Source organism: Sorghum bicolor, chromosome 5, assembly GCF_000003195.3.
Source record: "Sorghum bicolor cultivar BTx623 chromosome 5, Sorghum_bicolor_NCBIv3, whole genome shotgun sequence".
Taxonomy (NCBI): domain Eukaryota; kingdom Viridiplantae; phylum Streptophyta; class Magnoliopsida; order Poales; family Poaceae; genus Sorghum; species Sorghum bicolor.
The window spans coordinates 4734304-4758901 of record NC_012874.2 but is presented as its reverse complement, the minus strand read 5'-3'; the positions used below and the strand labels follow the sequence as shown (position 1 = coordinate 4758901).

Here is a 24598-nt window from a genome sequence, read left to right as displayed (position 1 = left end):
GTGTGAAATAGACCCCAATCCAGGCTAAGGGTCCATCTGGTTAAGCTCCTACCGGCTTAAGCTTCTCTGACATATGCACTGTTTATACACTGTTTACATGACCTTTTTTCTCTCTCTCTCCCTCTCCTCTCTTCTTCACACAGCCGATGAAGCTTGGTGAAACCAAAAAAAATTGGCTCCACACCTGGCCAGTCCTAGCATCTCCATGATCATGACTCTATCTTTGGCTCTCTCCTCTCCTCTCTTGTTTAGTGTCTAGATGGTGTGGGTTCGCCATGCCTCCTCTTCTAGGGTGTAGCTGCAACTCACAACCGTCATGTTGTAGCTGCAGCTCGCCACACCTTGCCTTCTCGCCATCCTAGCTACCTGTTGTGCAGGTGGGATGATGTCGTAGACTCGTGGTGACACTGTACGACTGTCCAGTTCCCACTATCCTCGGTTGTGGAGGAGGAGGAGGTGGTGGCGAGCATGTTAGCAACGCTGGTGCTCTCAGGGAGGCTGAGGCTAAGGGAATCGTTATGTCCTATCATAGTTGTGCATTGTTTTTTATGTATTATCACATATAATCATATATTAAACATTATCTGGTTTCTTCTTTAAATTTATAGATGTTTTTTTAGATTCTTCTTCAGTTGCTGTAGGCTGAAGTAATGAATTGTGGTAAAGTGTTATTGACCGCTAAATCAATCTTCAAATTTACTCTATATCTATGATGTGCGTATGCAATCTCTTTTTTATCTCTCACAACTAAAAAGAGTAAAAGGTGGACAACCTCTTCGTGCGGCAAAAAATTTACATCGTTGGCCGAAAAAAATTTGGGTGCAGAGTGCAAATCCCTGCACCGTGCCTCCGTGTAGACCCACCTTAGATGGAAGCCACGTGTCCCAAAAGACCTGTCACACGACCAGGGGTGGTAGAGTTTTCAGTTGCCAAGAGGCTCACCGAAGTTTATCCTAACCATATGATGAACTTTTTAGGACACGTGGCTTTCATCTAAGGCCCACCGAAGTTGCCAAGAGGCCCACCTCCTCACTTTTGCTGTTTTCGCGGCCCTGCTGCTCCAATCGGTAGTCACAACTTGCATCTCGGCTCCTCACAAATACTTAGTGCTTTGGGATCTTTGGTTGGGTGCTGCAGGTTTTCAGCAGTTCTATTCTGTGTAACTTAGGAAATGGTGACATCATTGATCAGCTGATGATCCTTGCTATTTCCTAGTAGATGATGGCCTTCAGTATAAATGAAATTGGCCTGTGACTTAAGAGTTAACCTCTGTTCTTTGCTATAATATAATGTATTCATGTTGGAATATTTGGACATCATCTATGTATCCTATGAATGTGTTGAATGTTTGGACACCATCTTTATATATATGCTATTTATTTTGTTGTAATGTGGCATGCAAAAATATATTTTAATGTTGTTGCTAAAAAAATATTTTTTGTGCATTTAACTCTTTTTTCTGTGAGGATGGCTACATAGAAATATTATTTTTAATCTGGGTGAAATAATTTTTTCTGTTAGTTCACCTAGACCAGCAGAAAAAACATGTATTTTTTGTGCGTTTATTTCATTATTTGTGTGCGGATATCTGCAGAAAATTGATTTTTAATCTGGGCGAAACTAATTTTTCTGTGTGTTTGTGCGACTCACAGAAAAATTGTTTCTAACGGTGAACACATAGAAAACTTTTTTCTGTCATTATATTTCTATGTGTATTTTTCTCGCGATACACTATCAGAGAATTTTCTGATGGGATTTGTGTGTGTGTGTGTGTGTGTGTGTGTTTGCACACACAGAAGAATTCAAGTTTCTGGTAGTGAACTACACATTTCAGTTTGGTGATAAACTGAAATTAACCAAATGACAAGCCACAACATCTTTCCTATTTTTATCCCTTGTGATTATCAATTTGCTCACTTCTTGTATCTCTCTATTTGTTAAAAGAAGATTCTTTGTGTTCTGTGAATTGCATATTGTGCCTATTCCCACATATTGACCAGCAAAAGAAGATTATCATGATTGATTTTAGATCTATTGAAATGTGGTGTAAAGATATACCAATGCTGATATATGCCAAGCAAACTCTTGGATTTAACTTGTATGCAGTACATGGCCATAGTGAATGTACATAGTCATGGATGGAACGAGGATATCTTCAAATAGAAATTCATGCATGAGAAAACATGTAGATGATATAGATAGATAACTAGCTTAGAGTCACCGTCGCTTGCAATAATAATACCAACGATTTAACTATTTGTACATAGTTTTAATAGTCGCTGCAATAATAATACAGTCACCGTCGCTGCTAGGCACTCGGCAAAGCCACTGTTAACGGCGGAACCGCCGTGACGCTGCCTTTTCTTCGTCGAGTGCCGCGGCGGCACTCGGCAAAGAGGTCTTCGCCGACATTTTTTTTGCCGAGTGGCATTTGCTGAGTGCAATTAGGCCTGTGCAGAGTGCCTGGGGCACTAGGCAAAGGCCCAGTCTCCAGTAGTGAGTGAATCTTGCCATAGACACTCAAGTGGATACCTTATTCAATAGTATATGTCTCCATGGAATATTCCTAAAGTCAAATATATTTATACATTGAGTATAACATACTTTGTTTTAATGTTTTGTGCTAGATTTTTTCAAGAGGCGCAATATTACCTATGTGACAGATACTAATATTTACATATACAAGATGATATGTAGATACAGTTGAACTTATTTGTGAATTTAATGGCGTATGGAAGAAATGCATATTGGATATTTCTTTGTGCCGATATAAAACACTATCTTAGCCGCATCATAGAATAGTCTATAAAGTAGAGTTTGTGAGCCTACGATGCCGTGCTCTCCATGACCGTTCATGAACTTTGCCTTTTGGATTTAATATTACTTTTAACATTGTATTTGAATTTATAGTATTATTATCTTATCATGCTATTTGTATATTTTAGTATAAAAGGTTTAGCTGTCTCGTATCAGCATGTGTCGGCATTTCTCCCTCACCTAAAGTTTTGGTTGAGCTCAACCATCGTGCCAGGTGACATGGGTCGGCGACCAACACCCACCAACGGGCAAGATTCATGACATGTCTTCTTTACTGAATACTGATGATTCCAATGTGTAGCTTTGTGAGTTGTGATCCCTGTTCTAAATAGCGCGCTATAGCGGACGCTATAGCGCTATTTAGCGTTTCTGGAAGAGAACTGCTAAGCTATGAAGATTTTAGCGCTAAATGATTGTTCCCGCTATTAGCAGCTAATAGCGTGCTAATTTCGCTAAATTAGGTTAGTTTAGCGCCGCTATTTGGCCTTGGGCTTCATTTCCATCGGCCCAAATAATTTGGAGGCCCAAATAGCAGGGATATGTCACCATGTGATGTATGTTATTATTGATGTATCATATATGAACTATGAACTTTGATGTAATATGTTAGTAAGACTTTGAAATATCTATCCCTATTGGTATTCATAATGTTTTCATCTTTATTATGTGTAAAATTACATAATGTTTGACAAATTTTTTGCTCAGCCGCTAAATGGCTTAGCTCGCTATTAGCACGCTATAGATTTTTTTAGCCTTTTAGAGAGGCCGCCGCTAAGAGGCTTAGCCCGCTATTTAAAACATTGGTTGGGATGGATGTGCAAACATGTAAATGGTCTATAACTTCGTGATTTTTATCAATTCTTTTTAGTTTTTTACAGAAAAGGTCTCGCTTGGCTGGCATCATGGCCCATCAAGCCTAGGGCAGCAGCCAGCACATCATGGCCAACCTCATCTAGTGTCGTCCCTAGGTCTCAGGTTGAAAGTAAACCCTTGGAGGACTCGCTACACCACCCATGCCAACAGAGCCCATGCCTAAATGAGCTGTTCCGTGCCTGAGTCGTCCCTAGGCCTCAGGTTGAAAATAAACCCTTGGAGGGCTCGCTACACGACCGGTGGCAAACAGTGCCCATGGCTAAATGAGCCGTGCCGTGACAACAACTCCTAACTTCAGGAACGGCAGTAACGCACGAAGTGACAACTCTGACGGCCGGCGCTCGGAACCTCCGGTTTAACAACAGCGCGCCCGGCCGGCCGGCAACTTTGTCGATTGCAACCCTTACAGAGCTGCAGTCGAAAAAAGACGTAGCGTGTCGACAGGACAGGAGAGATATGGACATCTCGTGATCTATATATACATATACGCAATTACTACAGCAGATATATAGCCAGATGAGCGATAGAGCTAGCCAGTGAGAGGTGTGTTTGTGTGCGTGCGTGAGAGAGAAGCTAATATAAGGTTCACTAGGTTCAGTGCAGCAGTTTTCATGGCTCGTGGCGTGGGGGCTCCGTCGTTCCTGCTCCCGGCCTCGCCGCCGCCATTGCTCGTGTTGCAGCTGCTGCTGCTGGTGTCCACGTCGTGCGCCCTGTCGTTGTGCTCGGCTTGCGGTTGCGGCGAGGACCTGCTGACCAACGGCTTCACCGCCGTGGACCTGCCCGAGGTGCTGTTCAAGGTGCAGATAGAAGCCCTACGACGTGCCGCTGCCCGACCGCTACGAGTTCGTCGACGGCGTGCGGCGGATGTGGGTATACGCCACCGACATGCCCATCACCACCGCCCACCCCGGCGGCCCCCGCACAGAGACCAAGATCCAGGTAACAGTAACAGTAACGCTAGACCAAGATCTGAATGTGACATCATATATACGCAGTACTAATAACAGTTTCCTTCTCGGTTCTTCTCCGATCACGGCCATCGCCGTCGGTGGCGCGCAGCTGATCTACAGCTCCGGGGTGTGGCAGTTCGAGGGCTACGGGTACATCCCGCGCGGCACGACGGGCGCGTCGGTGATGCAGATCTTCGGCGCGGCGGAGCACGCGACGACGCTGATGCTGCACGTCTACGACGGCCGGCTCACCTACTACCACGACGATTCGAGGGTCGTCGACGCCAGCATCTACGACAGGTGGTTCAAGCTCAACGTGATCCACGACGTCGCGGCGTCCAACGTGACCGTGTTCGTGGACGGCCAGCACCGGCTGACGGTGCCCGGCCGCGGCGGGGACTCGCACTACTTCAAGTTCGGCGTGTACGGGCAGCGCAATAACGGCATGTCGTACCTCATGGAGTCGCGGTGGAGAGACGTCAAGGTCTTCAATAGGGATGTCAAGGTCTTCAAGAGTGGCGAAACTAGAGCAAAAGAATGGAGGGTGTACAACTTCATCATGATTATAGTGACCTATATAATGTTCAAACAAATAGCATAACTAATTCACAATTTTTAACGTTAAATTCCAACTTCCATTAATGGTAATGTAAGGCAAGGGCAATAACACTGACCATTTGCAACAAAATAAAGATGGCATTGATGATCATTGTGTGTAACTGTTTCTTTTCTGTTGATTCGTGCTATCAGCCAGATGGGGTGTCGGTTCAGCTTCCTTGTACACCATCTTCTCTCCTTTAGTCTAGTAGTAGCTCCTTCTTGTGGGAACTTCAGTAAAATATGTGTAGAGCATTTTAGATAGTATAACATCCTTAGATATGGTAAATCATAATAGGTTTGGAATAGATTCACCTATTCTTGTACTTTCTTGGCGTGGCTCCGTGTAAGTAGACCATGATTATGTTTATTTGTGTTAGGCGGTGAATGCTCTTCAAGTTCGAACACATGAGGAGCTGGGATGTCCTCATTACTTCCCGAGGTGGTGATGAACCGCGAGGACAGGATGCCAGTGGCTCGCATCGTCTTGCTAGTGCTAGAGCAACAATTTATCAGCAACAATGAGACTCGTGCGCTCCTCCTCTTGCTAGTGCTAGAGCAACAATTTATCAGCAACAATGAGACTCGTGTGCTCCTCCTCAATGCCAAGTTTCATACCTTCATCCAAGGTGATCTCTCCATGATGACTACTACCATCAACTCAAGGCAATGACCAACTAATTTGTCGATTTGGCGAGCCAATTTAGGACCGCACCCTCGTCCTTAATGTCCTTCGCAGCTTCAATGACTGCTTCGCTTACTTGGCAGCCTTGATCGAGCGCCAACAACCGTTCTCAACATTCATAGAGGTGCGCTTTGACTTCCACCTCACCAAGATCACCATGAAGGCCAAGCAAGTCTCTCCGATGTAGGCCCTGGCTGCCTTCACTCCTTGTCTCCCAGCACCAACATTCTACAACCCCATCGCCAGCAGCAACACCAGCAAGAAGCCAACACATCGCAATAGTGGTGGCGGCAAGAAGTCTAGAGTTGCTGGTGCTGGTGCAGCCATCCCAGGTGCTCCGTGGCTGCCTAGGCATAGTGGCCCACTCCACCTCCACCTGGCTAGCAGCCTGTCTATGGCACCTTTCAGGCCTACTAGGCCAGGCCACCAGGCGCCCCTCCACACAACCCGAGCGAGGCGTCTCTGGTGTTCTACATGGGCTAGCCTTCCCTGCCACCTGGGCCTCCTCCACTCGCTCCACTGCTAGGGCCATCGCCTCCACTTGCATCCATGTTAGGGTTGCTGCATCACTAGTTGTTGTTGCCATGCTTTGCTGGCCTATCTGCACCCCCTGGCCACCTGGCCAGCTTTGTATGGGATCCAAATGTCCTAGCATCATGATGACACTTCAGCCACCACTGTTGACTGAATGGTAGCATACTAGTGCTAAGGCTCACATGGCATCAATATGTGGTAATCTTTGTGTTTCTCAACCTTCTTCATTTTCCACTCTATCTAATATCATAGTTGGTGATGGCTCCCTCCTACCCATCACTTGCACTGGCTTTGTTAATTTTCCTACTGCTCTTCCTTTGTTTAAATAATGTTTTAGTTTCTCCCCAACTAATTAAAAATCTCATTCCCATTCGTCAATTCACCACTGAAAATAATTACGCTTTTATATTTGACTCACATGGTTTCTCTATGAAGGACGTCACAACCCGGAGCATGATCACTAGGTGCAATAGTTTTGGGCCGCTCTACCCGCTCTTGTCATCAATTTTAGGGCTCCTTACCCTCACAGCCAGCACCAACTCCACTCTTTGGCATCTGTGTCTTGGTCATCTTGGCTCCGACACCCTCTCCTATTTAGTGTCATCTTCTACCATTACATGTAATAAAACTGAGTCCAAATAATTGTGTCATGCTTGTCAGTTGGGTCGCCACGTGCGTCTCCCTTTTCATACCTCTCTAGTTTGCGAGCCGCTCATAATTTTAATTTAACACATTGTGTAAGTGTATCTAGCCCTTTAGTGGGTTTTGGTGAATTGAATGACAACACAACTAAAGGTCTAACAAGTTTTCTAAGTGTATCAAAGGTTCAACAAGAAAGCAAACTTATGGTATTTCACATAATATTCAAATAAAGGCCAAAGTTGTGTATTGTTATAAATTGAAGCTTGATTGATATCAACACTCATATTTAGAAGATATTCAAGCAAGATCCCAATATTGAAGAAATGGTTATTCAATTGATGCTTAATATGATGTGACTTGAGTATGGCTCGATAGGATGAAGATAGCAAGTAAAAGGGCTTTGAGGGACTAAGCCAAGGTGAAGGGCAAGCAATGGCTTATAGACCAAGGTACCATGGCTAAGGTGAAGAAGAGAGTACTTGCATTGAGTCATGGTACTAATTGAGCTATGAGGCGTCATATTATGTTGAGGATCAAATCATTAGTGGAAGTGACTTGAATTCATGGGTTGAACTCACATGTGTAGAAATGATTCAAGTCACATGCTCAAGCTATATGTGCTCAAAGAGAGGAGATAAAGTTAATTGCATCCCTTATGAAGTGATATTGAGAAGTGGTATTAAAAAACACTAAAGGCTCGAATGGTTAAAATGGTTTTATTCTTTTGACCTTGAGTTTAGGATATGCCGCACTATAAAGAGGGATGCAAATTTGGTTGGTCTGAGGAAGATAGAGTGCTCAAGCATAACAACTAAATCATAAGAGAGACACTCTAGCACTTCATGGACACTTAGAAAAGTCTTTTCTTGCGTGGGTGCACCGGTAGTACCGGTGGTATCGGTAGGCAAAGTCTTTTCTTGCCTAGGTGCACTGGTAGTACCGGTGGTACCAGTAGGCATAGAATCAGCATAGTAGCCAAGCCGAGTTTGGTACAAAATTGAACTACTGGAAGTACTAGTCTCTGATCGGTGGTACCGGTGAGCACCGGAGGTACCGGTGTAACACCGGTAGTACCGGTAGGCTTATTTTCCACAAAAATCCTGCATGACTGTAAGTTGCATCCAACGGTCGGAAACCTAGGGACCGGCAAACCTAGGGACCGGCAGTACCAATGTTAACCATCGGTAGTATCGGTAGCTCTTCTACGAGTACATATAAATAGCTCTTCCCTTACTTCTAACCATTGGGGAACTCATTCACTCGACCAAACCTTCAGCCAAGGCACCTCTCTAGCTCCCAGAAGCTCCTCTCTTCTATCCCCTCTGCTCCTAGCTTCAAATCTTGGTGAGAGAAACATCAAAGCAAGCTTGAGCACTCATTTCTTCGTGAGGCCAGTTGAATTTGCGTTCATTACTCTTGTGGCTTTGCCTCTAGCTAGCTAGGCATTGCCCGTTGAGCTGCTTCCAACTTGTCTGGCAGCCTCCAGAGGTTTGTAATCACTCTAATCATCTAGTGAAATCACCTCTAATCTCAAGAGATTGCTCTCTTGACTTGAAAACGAGGATAGGGTTGAAAGAGACCCGAAAAGCTTGTGTGGCTTCCTCAACAACGTGGATATAGGCAAGCTTTGGTGGTGAGCTAAACCATGGAATAAACAAACTGAGGGAGCGTATGGGCACATACACCATGTCAGACATGTATCCATACGTACTCTGATTCCCAAAAATATATATAACTATACTACATTCTCAATATACATAGTATGGACACATACGCCATGTCAGACATGTATCCATACGAACTTCAATTCTAAAAAAAAATATACTATACTACATTCTACTGACAGAGTATGGGCACATACTGCATGTTCAAAAAAACATGGAACTACAAGCACTACCGGAGATTCATTCTTTGCCTAGTGTCACACACTTTGCCTAGTGCTATTTATCGGGCACTCGGCAAAGGAGTAGTTTGCCGAGTGTCGCCCTCGGCAAACCGAAGCACACGGTAAATCGATAGTTTGCCTAGTGCCAAACACTAGGCAAACACCGACACTCGGCAAACCAGCCCTTTACCTAGTGTCCGACACTAGGCAAAGTCATACACTCGGCAAAGGCACTAGTCAGACAACGGTGGCTAACGTGCCGTTAGGCTTTGCCGAGTGTTCCGTCTCACACTCGGCAAAACGATCATTTTGCCTAGTGTTGTGCGCAGACACTAGGCAAAGTTCCCATTTTGCCTAGTGTTTCTTCGTGACACTCGGCAAAGTTACAGATTTGCCTAGTGTTTTATGCCGACACTCGGCAAACTTTTTATTTTTTATTTTCTTTTGGCCTCCAAACTTTTTCTACTAATGTTATACAGTAATCTTGACTCCATGTGAAATGTTGGTACCTTTCTCAATCTATTTGCTATATTTAGTTAATTTACCTCATTTAATTAAATTTTTGGAGATAACTCAAATATGAACTACAAGTGGTTCGAATAATTTTAAAAAAATGAATGAAAAATTATTTTCATATTATTTAAAAACGAATAAAGTTAAAATCTAGGAAGTTACATCAAATTTTAAACATCTTGCTTATGAAGCATGAGCACGGACTTGTGGCCGAGTTTATTTTAAATTATATAAAACCCAATCAACATCTGAAAATCATGATATTTGTTAAAATGTCATGATATCATATGTGGAGTCTGTGATAAAAGTTTGAGAATGTTTCGTGAAAGTTGTCACATACGATGTTTAGAAATCAGTACATCTTCATAGAAGTTTCATATAGTTGAGTGGGATCGAGTAAGATCGGATGTCAATTTTATTGTCGAGTTGGAGTTTCACTTCGAAACTTTTTTATATAGTGAATAGTCGACAAAGATTATTTCTTGTGAAACTTTGGTATTTTTTTGGATTCGTTTGCTAATTTTAATTTGTTAACTGTAATTATAGAATTTTATAATTCCGATAAATAAAATTAAAGCTAAATGTAACCGTACGAAATAATGGCCAAATATTCGTATAAGCTTTGAATATACATTTAACAAGTTATTTTAAAAGTTAATTAGTCACAACAAATTAGATAAACATAAATTTTAAAACAAACAAAGAGAATAAACACATAAAATAACAAATCGCCTTTGCCGAGTTCCAGATCAGGCGCACTCGGCAAAGCCTTACAAATCACGGGTTGGCCTTCCAAGTCCACGCACTTTTGCTCCCGGCCGCACGCTAGCCCTCAGCACGCACCGTCGCCTGCTCCCGGCCGCCGCCGCTCGTAAGGCCGCCTGGCCCGCCCCTTGCCGGCGGCTCCCTGGATCTGCGCCCGCCCCCGACCGCCGGAGCCGCGCCCGCCCTCGACACCCACTCCAGCCCCCACCACCGCCTCTCCCGCCGCAGTCGCACGCCCTCAGACACCAGTGCGGCGGCGCATCCATAGCGGGCCGGCATCTCTGCTCGGCGCTCGCGACCCTCCCCGTCGGCGCATCCCTGCTCGGCGCTCGTGGCACGCCCGATGGGACGCACGCCGCACGGCCCCGAGCCCCATCCGTAGCGGGCGGTGACGGCATCGCGGGGTGTTGCGCGGCTCCGAGCTGCGACTCCGAGCTCTATCCCCGGTGCCCGTACATCTTCATCAGGCACAAGATCCATGCAGTGCTCGTGTTCCTCGTGCTCTTCGTAGTGAAGGTACGATGATTTCCATTCTGCAAGCTTATTTTCTGAGTAGTATGCTTGGATTTGGTGTTAAAATTGGTGGGAGTAGCCAGTAGGTACAGCTGTTGCTCTGAAACGTGGATTGTAATGCTGTTATGTGTGCTTTCATATTTGTTATGTTACATGGGCAAGGACTTTGTGTGTTTCTAATTTTTCCATTTATAAATTAGTCAGCCTGCAACTTGAGGTGTTGAATTTGATGTCCCAGTAAATTGAAAAAGAAAAGGGTCACATTGTTAGGCCATTACATGAATTGCTTTTGTGGTAGAATTAGATTTGCTATGAGGTTAGATTGCATCATACTGAAGATGCAAGATCAGTTGAAGTAATAGCAATGCAGGTTGAGATGTGAGAGCCAATGCTATGCTATGCTATTCCTTGTGGGATACTTCCTCCTATTGCAAATATTTGTGGAATTCGCAATCTGATTCCTTTTCTTTTTTCACCTCATGTTGTAGACTATAACTAATTCAGTCTTCTCCTGAATAACTGGATCTGTGAAGTTCATGGCTGGGGCGTGGGCCCTAATTAACCCATGCCAAACTGTTTAGATTAGAGCTCTGGATTTCCTTCTGAAATTATAGAAAATTCTTTACCCCATCGCTCCATCAGGAGAGAAGAGTTTGTCTAAGGAGAGCTGGTTTCAATGTGCTGTCAAATTATAAAGATCCCCCTGATTGGGCTCCTGCTCTGTAAGCAGGAAGGACAATCTTGTCTGTCCTGCTATTTCATTCCCTGAAAAGAAGTCTGCTATTTACTATTTAGGCTGATGAACACCTCAATAGTTCTTATTGGCTAGTTGCCTAGTTCTGATTACTCATTGTTGTTCGTAGCCTGGTTTTGCACTTAATTATTGCCACACAATATGAACTGCATGCTTTTGTTATAAGAGGTCTTATGCTACGCATACTGGAAAGTAGGAAGTTCAATAATAGTCTTCTTACAGCTGATGTGGGATGTGCTGGATCTAGATTAGCTACTGATAATTATTTTGGGCTCGTCATAACTTGTGCTTTTTTTTGTTTCCTTCTGCAGTTATATATGCTGTAGCTCAACAGCCACCTTATGACTGAAAAAATACTATGTTATTTTGTAATACTATGTTATTTTGTAATTATGCTCCTCTTGCTGATTAATTCTTGTTTAATCTTTTAATTGCAGGTGATTGAAGAAATGTGGTGGGCGGTAATATGAGGAGGGTGAACTCTCTTTACCAAAGAGCACGCCCTGCAGCGCCTGCTGCAGATGAGGAGCCATCACAGGGGAGGAGGAGGAGGAGGAGGAGCAGCCGCAGGAGGGACCCGTCGCCTCTTGTCCTGGCACGTGCGGGGTGTGAGCAGGTGATGCCCGAGGACGAGGAGCGGCACGAGGACGAGGAGCGGCAGGAGGACGAGGAGCGGCAGGAGGATGAGGAGCGGCACGAGGACGAGGAGCGGCACGAGGACGAGGAGCGGCATGAGGACGAGGAGTGCCGCGAGGACGAGGAGGAGGAGGAGGAGGGGGCAGCAGGAGGGGGTTCTACTACTTTGATGGAGAAGTAGTCATGAGGGTGGGAGGAGGAAAGAAGCATGGGCGGTACTGGCTCGGCGATGGCATAATCGATACAACCACTACTCCCTCTCTCTCTCTCTCTCAGATCCGGGCAAGAAGCACGAGCTCAAGCCCCGCCATACGACCTCGGCCGGACACTGCACAACACCGGATGGAGGCACTCCAGGTTATTCCTGTTTTATTCATTTTTCATTGATTTTTAGATACCTTAGCTCTGCAATATTATAAAAATTGGGTTCAAATATTGTAGGTCCAGCTGGAAGAAGAGAAGAGGCGACGGGAGGAGTTGGAGACGAGGATCGTAGCCGAGCGGGAGGAGTTGGAGGCGAGGATCGCAGCCGAGCGGGAGGCCGAGCAGCGGAGGTTCGCAGACATTCTACAGTACATGCAAAGTCTTGGCGCCGCCTAGGGAATGCCTCCACCACCTGGGCTATTCGCTCTACCTCCACCTCCCGGTGCAACTACTCCTGTGAGTATAAATAACAGACAAACTGAAAAAAGTTTTAAGTTTCCAAACTAGCACAACTGCACAAGCTACTAATCTGCATACTCCCTTCTTACCTGCATGTACAGCATGTGCTACTTCCTGATCCCTACCTGCATGCACAACCATATGGGCTCGTCCAAGACATATCAATTTTTTTTAAACTGCTATATGTTGCTTTGTAAAGAAGTAATTAGCTCATAATTAATCTAAACAATTGTATTTAGCACAAACGAATAGTCTTTGACGCTATTAGTATTCCTGTGTTCTAAACACTCGTTTCTACAAACTTTCTGTATGTTTCCAATCCTCTGTTTTACACCTCTATTCCTTTCATATTCCTGTGTTTTCTTTCATTCCTTTGTTTTGCATTCCTTTTTTCCAAACAGGGCTTTATCTTGTCTCACATATGTAATCTCTTCTCCTTTCTGTAGAATCAATCGGCGGCATCGAATGAAGTGTCTCATGCTACAAATCCTTCACCAAATCAGTCTCGTTGTCCGTGATGATACTTGTAGTTGTTAATGGTACTTTTATTTGCACTTTTTATTTGCACTTCTTATGGTGAATGATGGAGCACTGGGATTACTTGTGAACTTATTGCGATATACTGTGACTTATGTCATGTTTGTGATATGTATGTGATGTCTATGATATATATATCATGTCAGTGATGTCTCTGCTATGCATATTTTTTGTTTGTCTGGATGGAATGGATAAAAATGATTAAAAAAAATATTCCTGGTCACTTTGCCGAGTGTTTTGACCATAACACTCGGCAAAGGACTGCACTGGACACCTGGAAAAAATGGTTTGCCGAGTGTCCATGCCAGGACACTAGGCAAATCTGATGGTTTTGCCGAGTGTCTAGGCTAGGACACTAGGCAAACCTGATGGCTTTGCCGAGTGTCGTGTCCAAGGCACCAGGCAAACTTGGTAGTTTGCCTAGTGTCCTAAGAAAGACACTCGGCAAACCAAATTTTTTTTTTTTAAAAAAATGTCTTTGCCGAGTGTCAAACCGTGATCTTCCGTTAGGTTGGCCGTGACGGCTACTTTTGTTTGCCGAGTGTCAAACGGGCACGAGTGCCCGAAAAAGGACACTCGGCAAAGTCTGCTTTGCCGTTACTCTTTTTGCCGTCTCCGCTTTGCCGAGTGTGACACTCGGCAAACGGTTTGCCGAGTGTTTTTGGCCGTTTGCCGAGTGTCCTGGACACTAGGCAAAGCGTGCGATTCCAGTAGTGAAGGGTATTCCCTCTAGCATGTACGCCCTCATACTTTGAAATTACCACTTTTCCAAATTATAGAGAATCAAAAGGACACTTCCATTAAGGTTAGATACAATAGACTGAAACGATAAAAAAAAACAAGTACATGGGACAGTTCACATTCTGAATATTAACCTATACATAACTAAGTTTCAGGAACCAGCTAACAATTAACATTTTTTTCCCAATCAAGCCAATAGCTTGGATGCCTGTCAGACATGTATCCATTTGGTTCTTCTGCCGCATCTGGGCAACCTGAACCGCTTCTCTTCTTTTTCCTGGTCACAGCACCTTGAACACCCTACTGCAAGAACTACTGTACGTTAAAACAGGCATAATCTGTATATCAATCTTTGGGTATCATACCTTGTTTTTTCCTCATGATTTCCTTCTGAATCTGCAAGATCGTGGATGACAATGACCACCACAACGTCCTCATGCATAGTGGAACGAGCTGAATGCAACCACATACAACCACAAACAAAGTATGTGCAGACGTCCCATATATATAACCTCAAGCGTAGATCTGGATCCGATTTCTTCGGTTTTAGTTATCAAGCCAAAGCTGCTACGAAGATTATCTGTACAACTAAAAAGACCCGGAGGTCATCGTCAGCCCCCACCCTAATCGCCCCGCCCTCGCTCTAATCGCCCCACCCCCCTCCCGCGGTTATCGCCCCCGCACCCTCGGTCGCTGCGGTTAGCGCCTTCCCTTCTCTCGCCATTCCTGGTTTCCCTCCTCTCGATCCGCGCCCCACGCCCCCCGCATCTCGATCTCCATGGCCAAGCCACGCAGCTGCCTCTGCTCCTCTCGATCTCCGGTGGCCGAGCCCCGCCGCGAGCCCGCTGGTCATGCGCACGCCGGTGGCCGCGCCCCCCGCCGCGAGCCGCTGCTAGCCCGTTGGCCACGCGCACGCCGGTGGCCGCGCCCCTCGCCGCAACGCCCCCCGTCGCGAGCACGCTGGCCGCGCGCATGCCGGTGGCCGCGCCCCCGACCGCGAGCCGCCGTGAGCACGCCCCTCGCCGCAACGCCCCCCGCCGCGAGCCGCCGCGAGCCCGCTGGCCGCGCGCACGCCGGTGGCCGCGCCCCCCGCCGCGAGCCCGCTGCCGGAGCGGCTGCGCCGGTGTCGCCGCGAGCCCGCTGGCTGCGTGCACGCCGGTGACCGCGCCCCGCGCCCCCCGCTGATGCCCTCGGTCGCTAATGCCCTCGCTGCCGATGAGGCCATCGATTTCTCCGTAATAAAGAGTAAGCTACAAGCCTTGATCGCGTGTGTCGCGCGTTCGGTTCTCCTTCACTCCTTCGTTCTCTCACCTTGGGTTCCTGATGCTCCGCCAGCGCTGGTGGACCTCTCGCCTGAGTACCTCATCGGCGCCCCAGATTCCGTGCGGGAGCGGGTGGCGCTCCGGGGCCTCGAGAAGCATGGAACCTTCACCGACGCCGCCGAAGGTGCTGCTGCAGTGGCGCCACCTCCGTCGAAGATTCTTAGGGTTGACGCCGTCTGCTCTTGCAAGGACTTGCTGGTTGAGCTCACCGAGCAGGTATTTAGAGCCGGGATCCCTTTAGAGCCTATGCAACCATGTGCATTTTCGATGTGGGTGTTTCTGACTTCTGATTTGTCTATCCATTTTATTACGTGAAGAGCTTGCATTTCTGTTAATGTTGATTATTTTACCCGTCACTTTTGGAACAATTCGAAGGAAGCTATATAGTTATTTGTTGTAGCCACTTGGTTTCTGTTTCAGTTGAAACTGTCCTGGTTTAGTTGTCAATTGTGATTGGTAGAAACTTTGTGCTAGGGCAGGGAAATTCACTAAAACTGTGAAGCCTGTGTTTAGTGAGGATAAACGAATAAACAGATATCATTTTTGTTTTGAAAACTTAATAATCTGGACAGTGTATCTGATCACAAGCTATTCTTGTTGACCAATGTCATCTGTCACAATAGGTTGAAAGAAAAACAATTGTGATAGATCTGTAGCATTTTCATTTCATGATAGAAACTGAAATTATCCATTTTCATCTAAACTGATTCAAAGATTATCTTCAACAAGTAACTGAATATGTAATTTTTATTGATGATTCAAGAGTGATCATATGATGTGTAATCATTTTTTGATTTGTTCGTCATTATGATATTCAAATTGTGGAGTGTACTTCATCAAAAGTGCGGGTTCGATCTAAAATTGTGGAGTGTACTTCATCAAAGTTTGCCGATGCCCATCTTGCAGCTCTTTGGATGTAAAGCTGATGACAGCGTGTAAGTTCATTCAGCGGAGTTGTTGGCTGGTCTTATGGACAGCCGTGTATTAGTCGGGTCTTTCATTTTATTTTGTCTCCATGACATGGTCGTCTAGTCCTATATAGCAGAGGTGCTGTTAGTGGTTGTTTGTAGTGATTGGTGGCGCGTCTTTAGCTAATCCCCTGCTGGGCATGCATGTGCTGGGTTTGGGAGAAGGCATTCTGCATCTATCCCTTGTATTATTCACCTTTTTCTTCTTAATTAATGAAATGACACAGCACTCATGCATAGTTCGAGAAAAAAAAATATATGATTCCGATTTTAAAAAGAATTACTGCATTGCTTTACCAGGAAATTGTTTAAGTGCTCTATTTAGTGCCTAAAGATAATGATATCATCTTATTTGTAATTCATCGCATAAGAAGTCATGTATACCTACCGTGGAGATTTACATGTATGTGGCTACCGGCTACTGCTTATTGGTGCTTCTTTGTGATTCAAGTGTAGCTTGTCTTATCATTTGTGAAACAATCTTCAAGCGTTTTTTAATTTTGTTTATTGTCTTCCAAAACTACGTCATTTTGCAATTTGGTTGTCATTAAGTCATTCCCAGTTTCCAGATTCAAGGTATATGTTACTTAGAGTGTAAAATTTGCAGGTTGGAAGCTCTGGAATTCGGGATATAATTATGCCTTTTAGACAAGATATTCAAAACTTTATTTGTATCAAGAAACCTACACTACCAGAGTCTTCTTTGGAATTTGTAAGTTGCAAAGGTATTTTTAAAATGAAAAATTGGAGGTCTCCCCAAAATACTACCAACCTGTTGTTTTACATGCAGCTTAGAGAAGTGGACCCAGATATCCAATCTATGGCTGCATCATCATCAGTGGAGCAGAATGGTATCAAGAAACACGACAATCATCAGTCCTTATGCAATGTCCACCATCTTAACTCCAATATTGATACACCTAGGCCCACTATTGCCAGTACTGAGCTTCAGCCTGGGAATTTAACAAATTTAGTCAACAACCTTGAAAAAGGTAATTTCAAGCAGTGTCCAGTCGAATCAACTGTTGATCTTGATAAGCCACTTGAAACAGACAGAAGGACCTGGTGATCTGTCTGAATGTGGGATCGTCGCAATCTTGGCTCGAAAGGACCTGGTGAATTCACGAATTTGAGGGCTATAAAGCTGTTGTTATTTGTGTCCAGGCATGTCAAGATAATATTTTTGCTATTATGTGCTCTTTAGGAGAAGACCGGAGCTTTTGCATGCTCTCATCAACGAATAGGAAGCTATCAGATCTTCCAAAGTTAAAGTATGTAGCTTAAATTTCTCTCTCTAATTGCAAGCATGTGAACCCAACACAGTCAACTGTCCAGTACTTGATCAATTTCTCACCTATGTTAAAAACTTAGAACGTGTTGGTGCAAAAGCTGATCTGCAAACACAAAGGGCTAATACCCGATTCAAACGTTATGGCGTGCCAGCCGATTTGACCTTACTATCGGCAAAAGTGGTAACTCGAATACTTTGGTCCCGACAACAGCGATGCGCCCGGATGTCACGGCCAAGAGGTACTCACGCGGAACTCGAGAATACGCCGAGCTTAAGTCGACGAATCCTTAAGAACTCGTAATGAAAAAGAAAAGTATGACGAAGTCGTCGAAAAGTAGATGCTGGAATATGAGTAAAAACTTGTGTTTGGTTGATTGATAGATATCTCATTACAAGGCCCTAAGGTCTATATTTATACCCTGCACAAAGAGCTACAACCAGACACGACTAGAATTCGAATTCCAAATTACACAGAATCCGTATACAAAACAATTTAAATAACTAAGGAAAACATAAAGCTACCCCCGTGACAAGCTGGAACACTTCCACAAACCGATCGGCAGCTTCCGGACTCTCCCTCCGTATCATCGGCAGACTCCCTTGTCATAGTCATCGGCACAGACACATCACCACCTAGGGACTTAGCCACGTTCAACCCCTCCTTCATCGGCAACCATCCTCATCGGCAACTCATCCTGTAGATAGAACACCGCCGTCTTATCCTGCCGGCTTATACTCTACCAAACATGGACACGTGCCCAAAAACGGTGTCAACACATGCCCCCCAATTTCGGAGTATGAAATCATTAATGCTCCGAAATTCTCTGCAGTAATGATGCCTTTTCCCGCAATTAATGCTCCTAATCTGGTAATCGATAACCTCAATCTGAACAACTCTTGATCCTATCCTTTTGCAGATCTCTCGAAATCCTCAACTTCCCAAACGGACATTTCCTTTTTAATCGCACATCGGCAATATTACCGTTACAAGGATCTGCCGATGGACTGACCAGGACGCTCGTACCTTATCTCCTCAAACGGCTATCTCCACTTTATTCGTCCATCGGCAATATGACCATTACAGGACGCTGCTGATGGACCGACCAGGAGATCCCGCACAGTGAAATATCTCTGGATAATGACCGCTTCCTGTCAAATCACCTGCACAACCCCTTGATTACCGTGCGAACAGTTACCATATCTACCTGAGCACCCTCGGATTTCTCGGATGCGGCAAGGAGATAAGTCAGATTTGCCCTTGCCCGTTTTGTCCTATAAATAGTTCCTTCTCGAGTACTCCTTCTCCATCACATCATTCCACAACTCCAACTTCACCTTTCCAGCAGCGGCGCTGTCCAAAAGCTCCAAGATCTTCGACGAAGTCCCTTCTTCACCAACTCCGAAGTCCTCGCTCATCCCCCTCGTGACAAGATGGCCGTCAACTTCATCATTCCTGAGGTTAGTTCTTCGCGCCATCCCTCATACTTTTCTCGCACCCCTGTTCATCCGCAGTCTTACTGAGCATTTTCTTTCTCCTTTTTTTTGTGTTTTTCTTTTCTACCTCCAAAACCACTAGGAATTGGCTAACAAAATTGTCATCCCCACCGATCAACCACACCTCCAATGCCTCGGCCCGCTAGGGGATCCAGATCCAACCAATCTCATAAACGCAGAAACCAACAGAATCCCTTTTAGAGCAGAGAATTTTTCTTGGATCTGTGGAAGGATGCTTTTCGTTCCTGGCCCAGCCCTACCGTGGGATGGAAGGATTGGTTCTTGAGGGTCAGCAACTCTAATGAAGTTCAGTGGGGTGAGAGAAAGCTAGACCAATGCATTAGGTTATCCATTGCCGATATGCATAGGAATGAATCACTGTTGATAGCTGCATCCTATTTCTGGTCAGACACCCTCAACGCCTTTGTTTTTGGCCACGGCCCTGTTTCCCCTACACTTGCCGATGTGGCTATGCTCACTGGCCTGGATGTGTCTTCTGCCGATAGCACCCACTTCTTCGATACCAAACCCAGTGCTAAGGTAGAAACCCGCACCATTGGCGGCTGGTCGGGGTATATCCAAAAATACCGCAAAACAGGCCCTGTTGACATAAAAGAGCAGACAAGGCCCTAAGGTCTATATTTATACACTGCTCAAAGAGCTACAACCAGACACGACTAGAATTCGAATTTCAAATTACACAGAATCCGTATACAAAATGATTTAAATAACTAAGGAAAACATAAAGCTACCCCCCGTGACAAGCTGGAACACTTCCACAAACCGATCGGCAGCTTTCGGACTCTCCCTCCGTATCATCGGCAGACTCCCTTGTCATAGTCATCGGCACAGACACATCACCACCTAGGGACTTAGCCACGTTCAACCCCTCCTTCATCGGCAACCATCCTCATCGGCAACTCATCCTGTAGATAGAACACCGCCGTCTTATCCTGCCGGCTTATACTCTACCAAACATGGACACGTGCCCAAAAACGGTGTCAACAGAACGCAAGATATTGGTGTTCTGAACCCATATGCAATTCATATCTAATTGCTTGCTGTGTTGCAGGCACAAAGGTAACAAGTGTTATTTGAGTTAAGTTCAAAGTTATTTGGGTTTATGGTTATTCACTTATTCTCTAAGTCTTGTAGTGTGAAGTGCAAAAATATTTTTGGAATCAAAATATCCCATATCAAATATTACAGTTTACACAAAAAGCGATTCAGTGGATGTCGCCACACAGCTTGCCTGCCTCCTTGCAGTGTTCTCCAAGCTGGTAACTAACTTGGCCATAATTGTTCCATGCAAATCTTGCAATGTCATTGCACGACTGATTAATAACTTGTTTTTTGGGGATCAAGGCTTTTCAGATAGGTGGTGATGGATATGCAGTGTGAAGTGAAGAAAGGAAAGACAACTATGAGGTTACTAGGTGACTGAAGTTGTTCCGTTGAGTTTTCTTCTGAGATCATGCATGCTTGCAAATCATAGTTTAGTTTGGAATCCATGGTCTTGAATTAGCATTGTATCTTGAATTGGATTGTAACAAAACAAAATTCTTGTGGTATGAATGTATGCTACCGATGTGCTCTTTTTTCCCTGCGTTGCATATTTGTTGATCCATTGGCCTTTGTTACCAACTTACTAATGCTATTAAAAATATCTTGGGCTTTTATTAACTATGCCACAATTTTATAGATTTAGGAGGTTATTGGACAAACAAATTTCTATATGCGAACTTTACATAGAGATAGATATATCAATTTTTCAGTTATATAGTTCCAGATAGATCAAGGGTACCGTGTGATTTTTTGGAAGAAATAAATATGCCTTTTCGGTTTGTTAGATACTCATATCTTTCTACACTATCAACTTGAAGATGCATTAGAAACATCTTTACTCGTTCTTTAGTAGACATGGATATATCTGCGGGTGCGTTTCTATTTATTATTGTGTTGTTCTAATGTGTGCAACAAGGATTCGTTTCGCTGAAATTTGACTTGTGCTGAAACTGATATTAAAATGTTGAGCGAAAAATATTGCTTCTTTGCTAAAAAGTACTGTTGAAGTAGTGCCAAGAACAAGGTGTGGCTGTCTTAATCTCACGAACTTTGTTTTTTAATTAAATATTATTTTAATGTCACATTTATCGTGTGTTCCTTTACAAATATTTAGTTGTCCCGTAGCAACATATAAGCATGAAACTAATGGTGCGATCTATGTGTTTTTAACATAAAAGTTTTTTTGTCCTGTAGCAACGCACGGGCACGCTAACTAGTTAAATAAAAATACACGTATATCCCGGCAGTTATGGTATATAGGTGCGGCCTCCGCATACTCGCAACTAACGGGCCGCACCAGCTGTTACACGGACGGCTCCGTCCGTACGACCGTGGAATTGGATGGACCGACTCCCTCACGTTAACTCTCAGCCGGAGTACATACTACCGGGAGTAGAAAACTTTTCATATATATATATATATATATATATATATATATATATATATATATATATATATATATATAGCTGGCTACAAAATATATATATATATATAGATTGGTATGTGATCTCTCTTTTTTTGATTCTATTAATTAATTATGTGTCTGTCATCCTCCTCTACCTAAAATTTTGGTTGAGTTTCACCGCTATGCCGGGTGACATGGGTCAACAGCATCGGCGAACACCCACCAACGGGCAAGATCCATGGCATCTGTCTTTTTTATTGATGATTCAATGTGTACCTTTGGGATGGATATGCGAACATGTAATTAAATGATCTATAACATTGTGATTTTTGTCAAACCATTTTAGTTCTTTTATAGAAATTTCTTGCTAGGATGGCATGGTCCATCCTCAGGCCTGCCAGATTCACTGAGCGAACAGCCCATCACGTCATTGTTAACCTCATATAGTGTCGTCCTTAGGCCTCAGGTTGAAAACAAACCCTTGGAGAGCTCACTACACCACCTGTGCCAACAGAGCCTATACCTAAATGAGCCGTGCTGCCTAGATACACATTTCTCGTGCCGCGGTCGCGAAACGGACGACATTGTATTTGGCCGCGATCGCACACTTTTCGTTTAGGCAAAACCCAAAATAATGCATCGGTTCCGGAGTCGAACCATCACATGTATTTGGCCGTCATCGTCTGGGGCTAGCTGTGGAGTGTGACTCCATCGGAGAGCAGGAAACAATAGCTTTGACAAGGGCGTCAAGAACGCATGCAATGACAAAACATTTGGCGCGGATTCAGGAGATCTGCCATCAGCCACAACCAGCATACCAACTCCGATGACCCGCCGGAACCTCCGATCTAATTAACAACGGCTCGCCGCGCCAGCAACTTTGTCACTTGCAACCAACTCTCTCTATATCTATAAAAAAGATCATTTATAACAATGATATGGTCTTTAAAAATCTAACTTTGACTCCTTGTTTCTATAAAAGTATTTATCAAAAAATGCTAGCTATATGTATATTTTTATGAAAGTATTTTTAAAATAAATCTATATATTCATATGGTTTTTATATTTCCAAACTCAAAAACTTAAAAAATTATTCATAATTTATATTCTCAATTAATGTTTGACATGTATGGAGGGAGTATCTAGCTAGTGTGTACTGTGTACACTGACACTGATCGACCAGGCAGCCGAGTGGTTATAAATAGACAGAGACGAGATGAGTTATGCGTACGCCCTCCTCACTGGTGGCTAATAATACTCAGAGAGACATGGCAGCTTCTTCTTCTACCTCGTGCTCTCTGCTGTTGCTGCTGGTGGCGACGACGATCTATGCGATGTCGTTGCCCTGCACCTGCGCGGCCAACGCCGGTTCGTCTCGCCACCTGACTGCCGGCTTCATCCGTGTCAAGCTGAACGAGTCGCAGTTCGTGGTGCAGAAGCCCTACAACGTGCCGCTCCAGCAGCGGTACGAGCAGCGCGACGGCGTCCGGCGCATGTGGGTGTTCGCCACCGACAAGCCCATCAGCTCCACCCACCCCGGCGGCGCACGCACTGAGATCAAAGTGAACGTACGCGACAACAGCAAGACTTGCTTGTGTTCTCGACCATTTGCAGGTCTTCTTCTTCTTCTTCTTCCTGTACTAACTCCTCTGCATGAGTTGTGCAGAAGATCTACAGCTCCGGCGTGTGGCAGTTCGAGGGCGACATGTACGTGCCGTCGGGCACGTCGGGGGCGTCGGTGATGCAGATCTTCGGCGCGGCGACGCACGCCACGACGCTGATGCTGCACGTCTACGACGGCCGGCTCACCTACTACCACGACCTGACCAAGGTGGTGGCGGACCGCGTGTACAACCGGTGGATCCGGCTCAACGTCGTCCACGACGTCGCCGCCGGGAACGTCACCGTGTTCGTCGACGGCGAGAGGAGGCTGAGCGCCCCCGGCCAAGGCGGGAAGGAGCACTACTTCAAGTTTGGCGTGTACAAGCAGTCGCATAACCATCCGTCGCACCGCATGGAGTCGCGCTGGAAGAACGTCGCCATCTACACCAAGCTATGAACAGATTAAACGTCGTCGTCTCGTTGCGGATATGGTAGTGTGTGTGTGTGTGTGTGTGTGTGTGTGTGTGTGTGTGTGACGATGACACACGATCATATTGATGGAAACATGGATCCGATCGATGTGTGAACTGTGATGATATGGAGGACGTCTCACGTGTCTCCAGCTAGTGAATTGAATAAGGGAGTAGTAGCGGCTGTATGTGAGTAGTGAATAAGTTAAATATGTATCAAATTTATAACTACAAACTACACAAAGTTATATTTCAGTAGTAACTCATGTTGTAACTATGTCTTTTATTTTGTTGCAGTTGTATTTTTAAGACAACATAACTGTTTCTCTTTAATAAAGTTAATTGATAACTATAAACTACACTAAATTATAACTAAGTATAACTACAAACTATGGTGATGCACGTGCATCTAGAAAGCTCAGCGAGCTCTTAGAACATCTCTCCTAGTACCTTTCTAAAGCTCACTCTATAAACCATCATTTGGAGAGTGTCATACGCCTAATACGGGTTGTGACCATCGATGGCAAGAGCTGGTCGAAAGAGCCTACAAGGGGGCGCCACCACCCTTGATGGCGCCATTAGGAGGCCTCATTGCGGCAGGCACGCGCCAAGGGAGGCCGCCGCTGCTGTTTCCTTTTGTGTCATCTTTGATTACCATACCTAGTCCTAGTTGGTTTTGGAAATAGTTTGTTAAGATAGAAAGTTGAAAAGTTGATTGATGGAAAGGAGAGTCCATGTTCGATAAGGATCACCTTGTTTTACTTGTGAGTGAAGTCCAATAGGAACTATAAAATAAGGGACATGCAACCGCATCAATCAAGAAATAAACGGGCAAAAGCTCTTCTCTCTCCCTCTCTCGCTTTCTCTCTCTCCGTG

At 44.8% G+C, this 24598-nt stretch overlaps 3 protein-coding genes and 1 long non-coding RNA gene across 4 annotated transcripts; all 4 read left to right on the top strand.

The window, feature by feature from the left end:
- Positions 4576-5241, top strand: LOC8073614 (citrate-binding protein). The gene has a single exon (XM_021461920.1). It carries the CDS (start codon positions 4576-4578, stop codon positions 5239-5241), a length of 666 nt encoding a protein of 221 aa, XP_021317595.1.
- LOC8073613 lies at positions 15290-17722 on the top strand. The gene is made up of 4 exons (XM_002450303.2): positions 15290-15350; positions 15441-15643; positions 17003-17107; positions 17186-17722. Exons 1-4 carry the CDS (start codon positions 15290-15292, stop codon positions 17462-17464), a joined length of 648 nt encoding a protein of 215 aa, XP_002450348.2. The 3' UTR covers positions 17465-17722.
- On the top strand, positions 20197-20782 carry LOC110435427. The gene is made up of 2 exons (XR_002453085.1): positions 20197-20460; positions 20546-20782. It is a non-coding gene; the product is annotated as an uncharacterized LOC110435427 (long non-coding RNA).
- LOC8073612 (citrate-binding protein) lies at positions 22890-23950 on the top strand. The gene is made up of 2 exons (XM_002450302.2): positions 22890-23218; positions 23317-23950. Exons 1-2 carry the CDS (start codon positions 22919-22921, stop codon positions 23707-23709), a joined length of 693 nt encoding a protein of 230 aa, XP_002450347.1. The 5' UTR covers positions 22890-22918; the 3' UTR covers positions 23710-23950.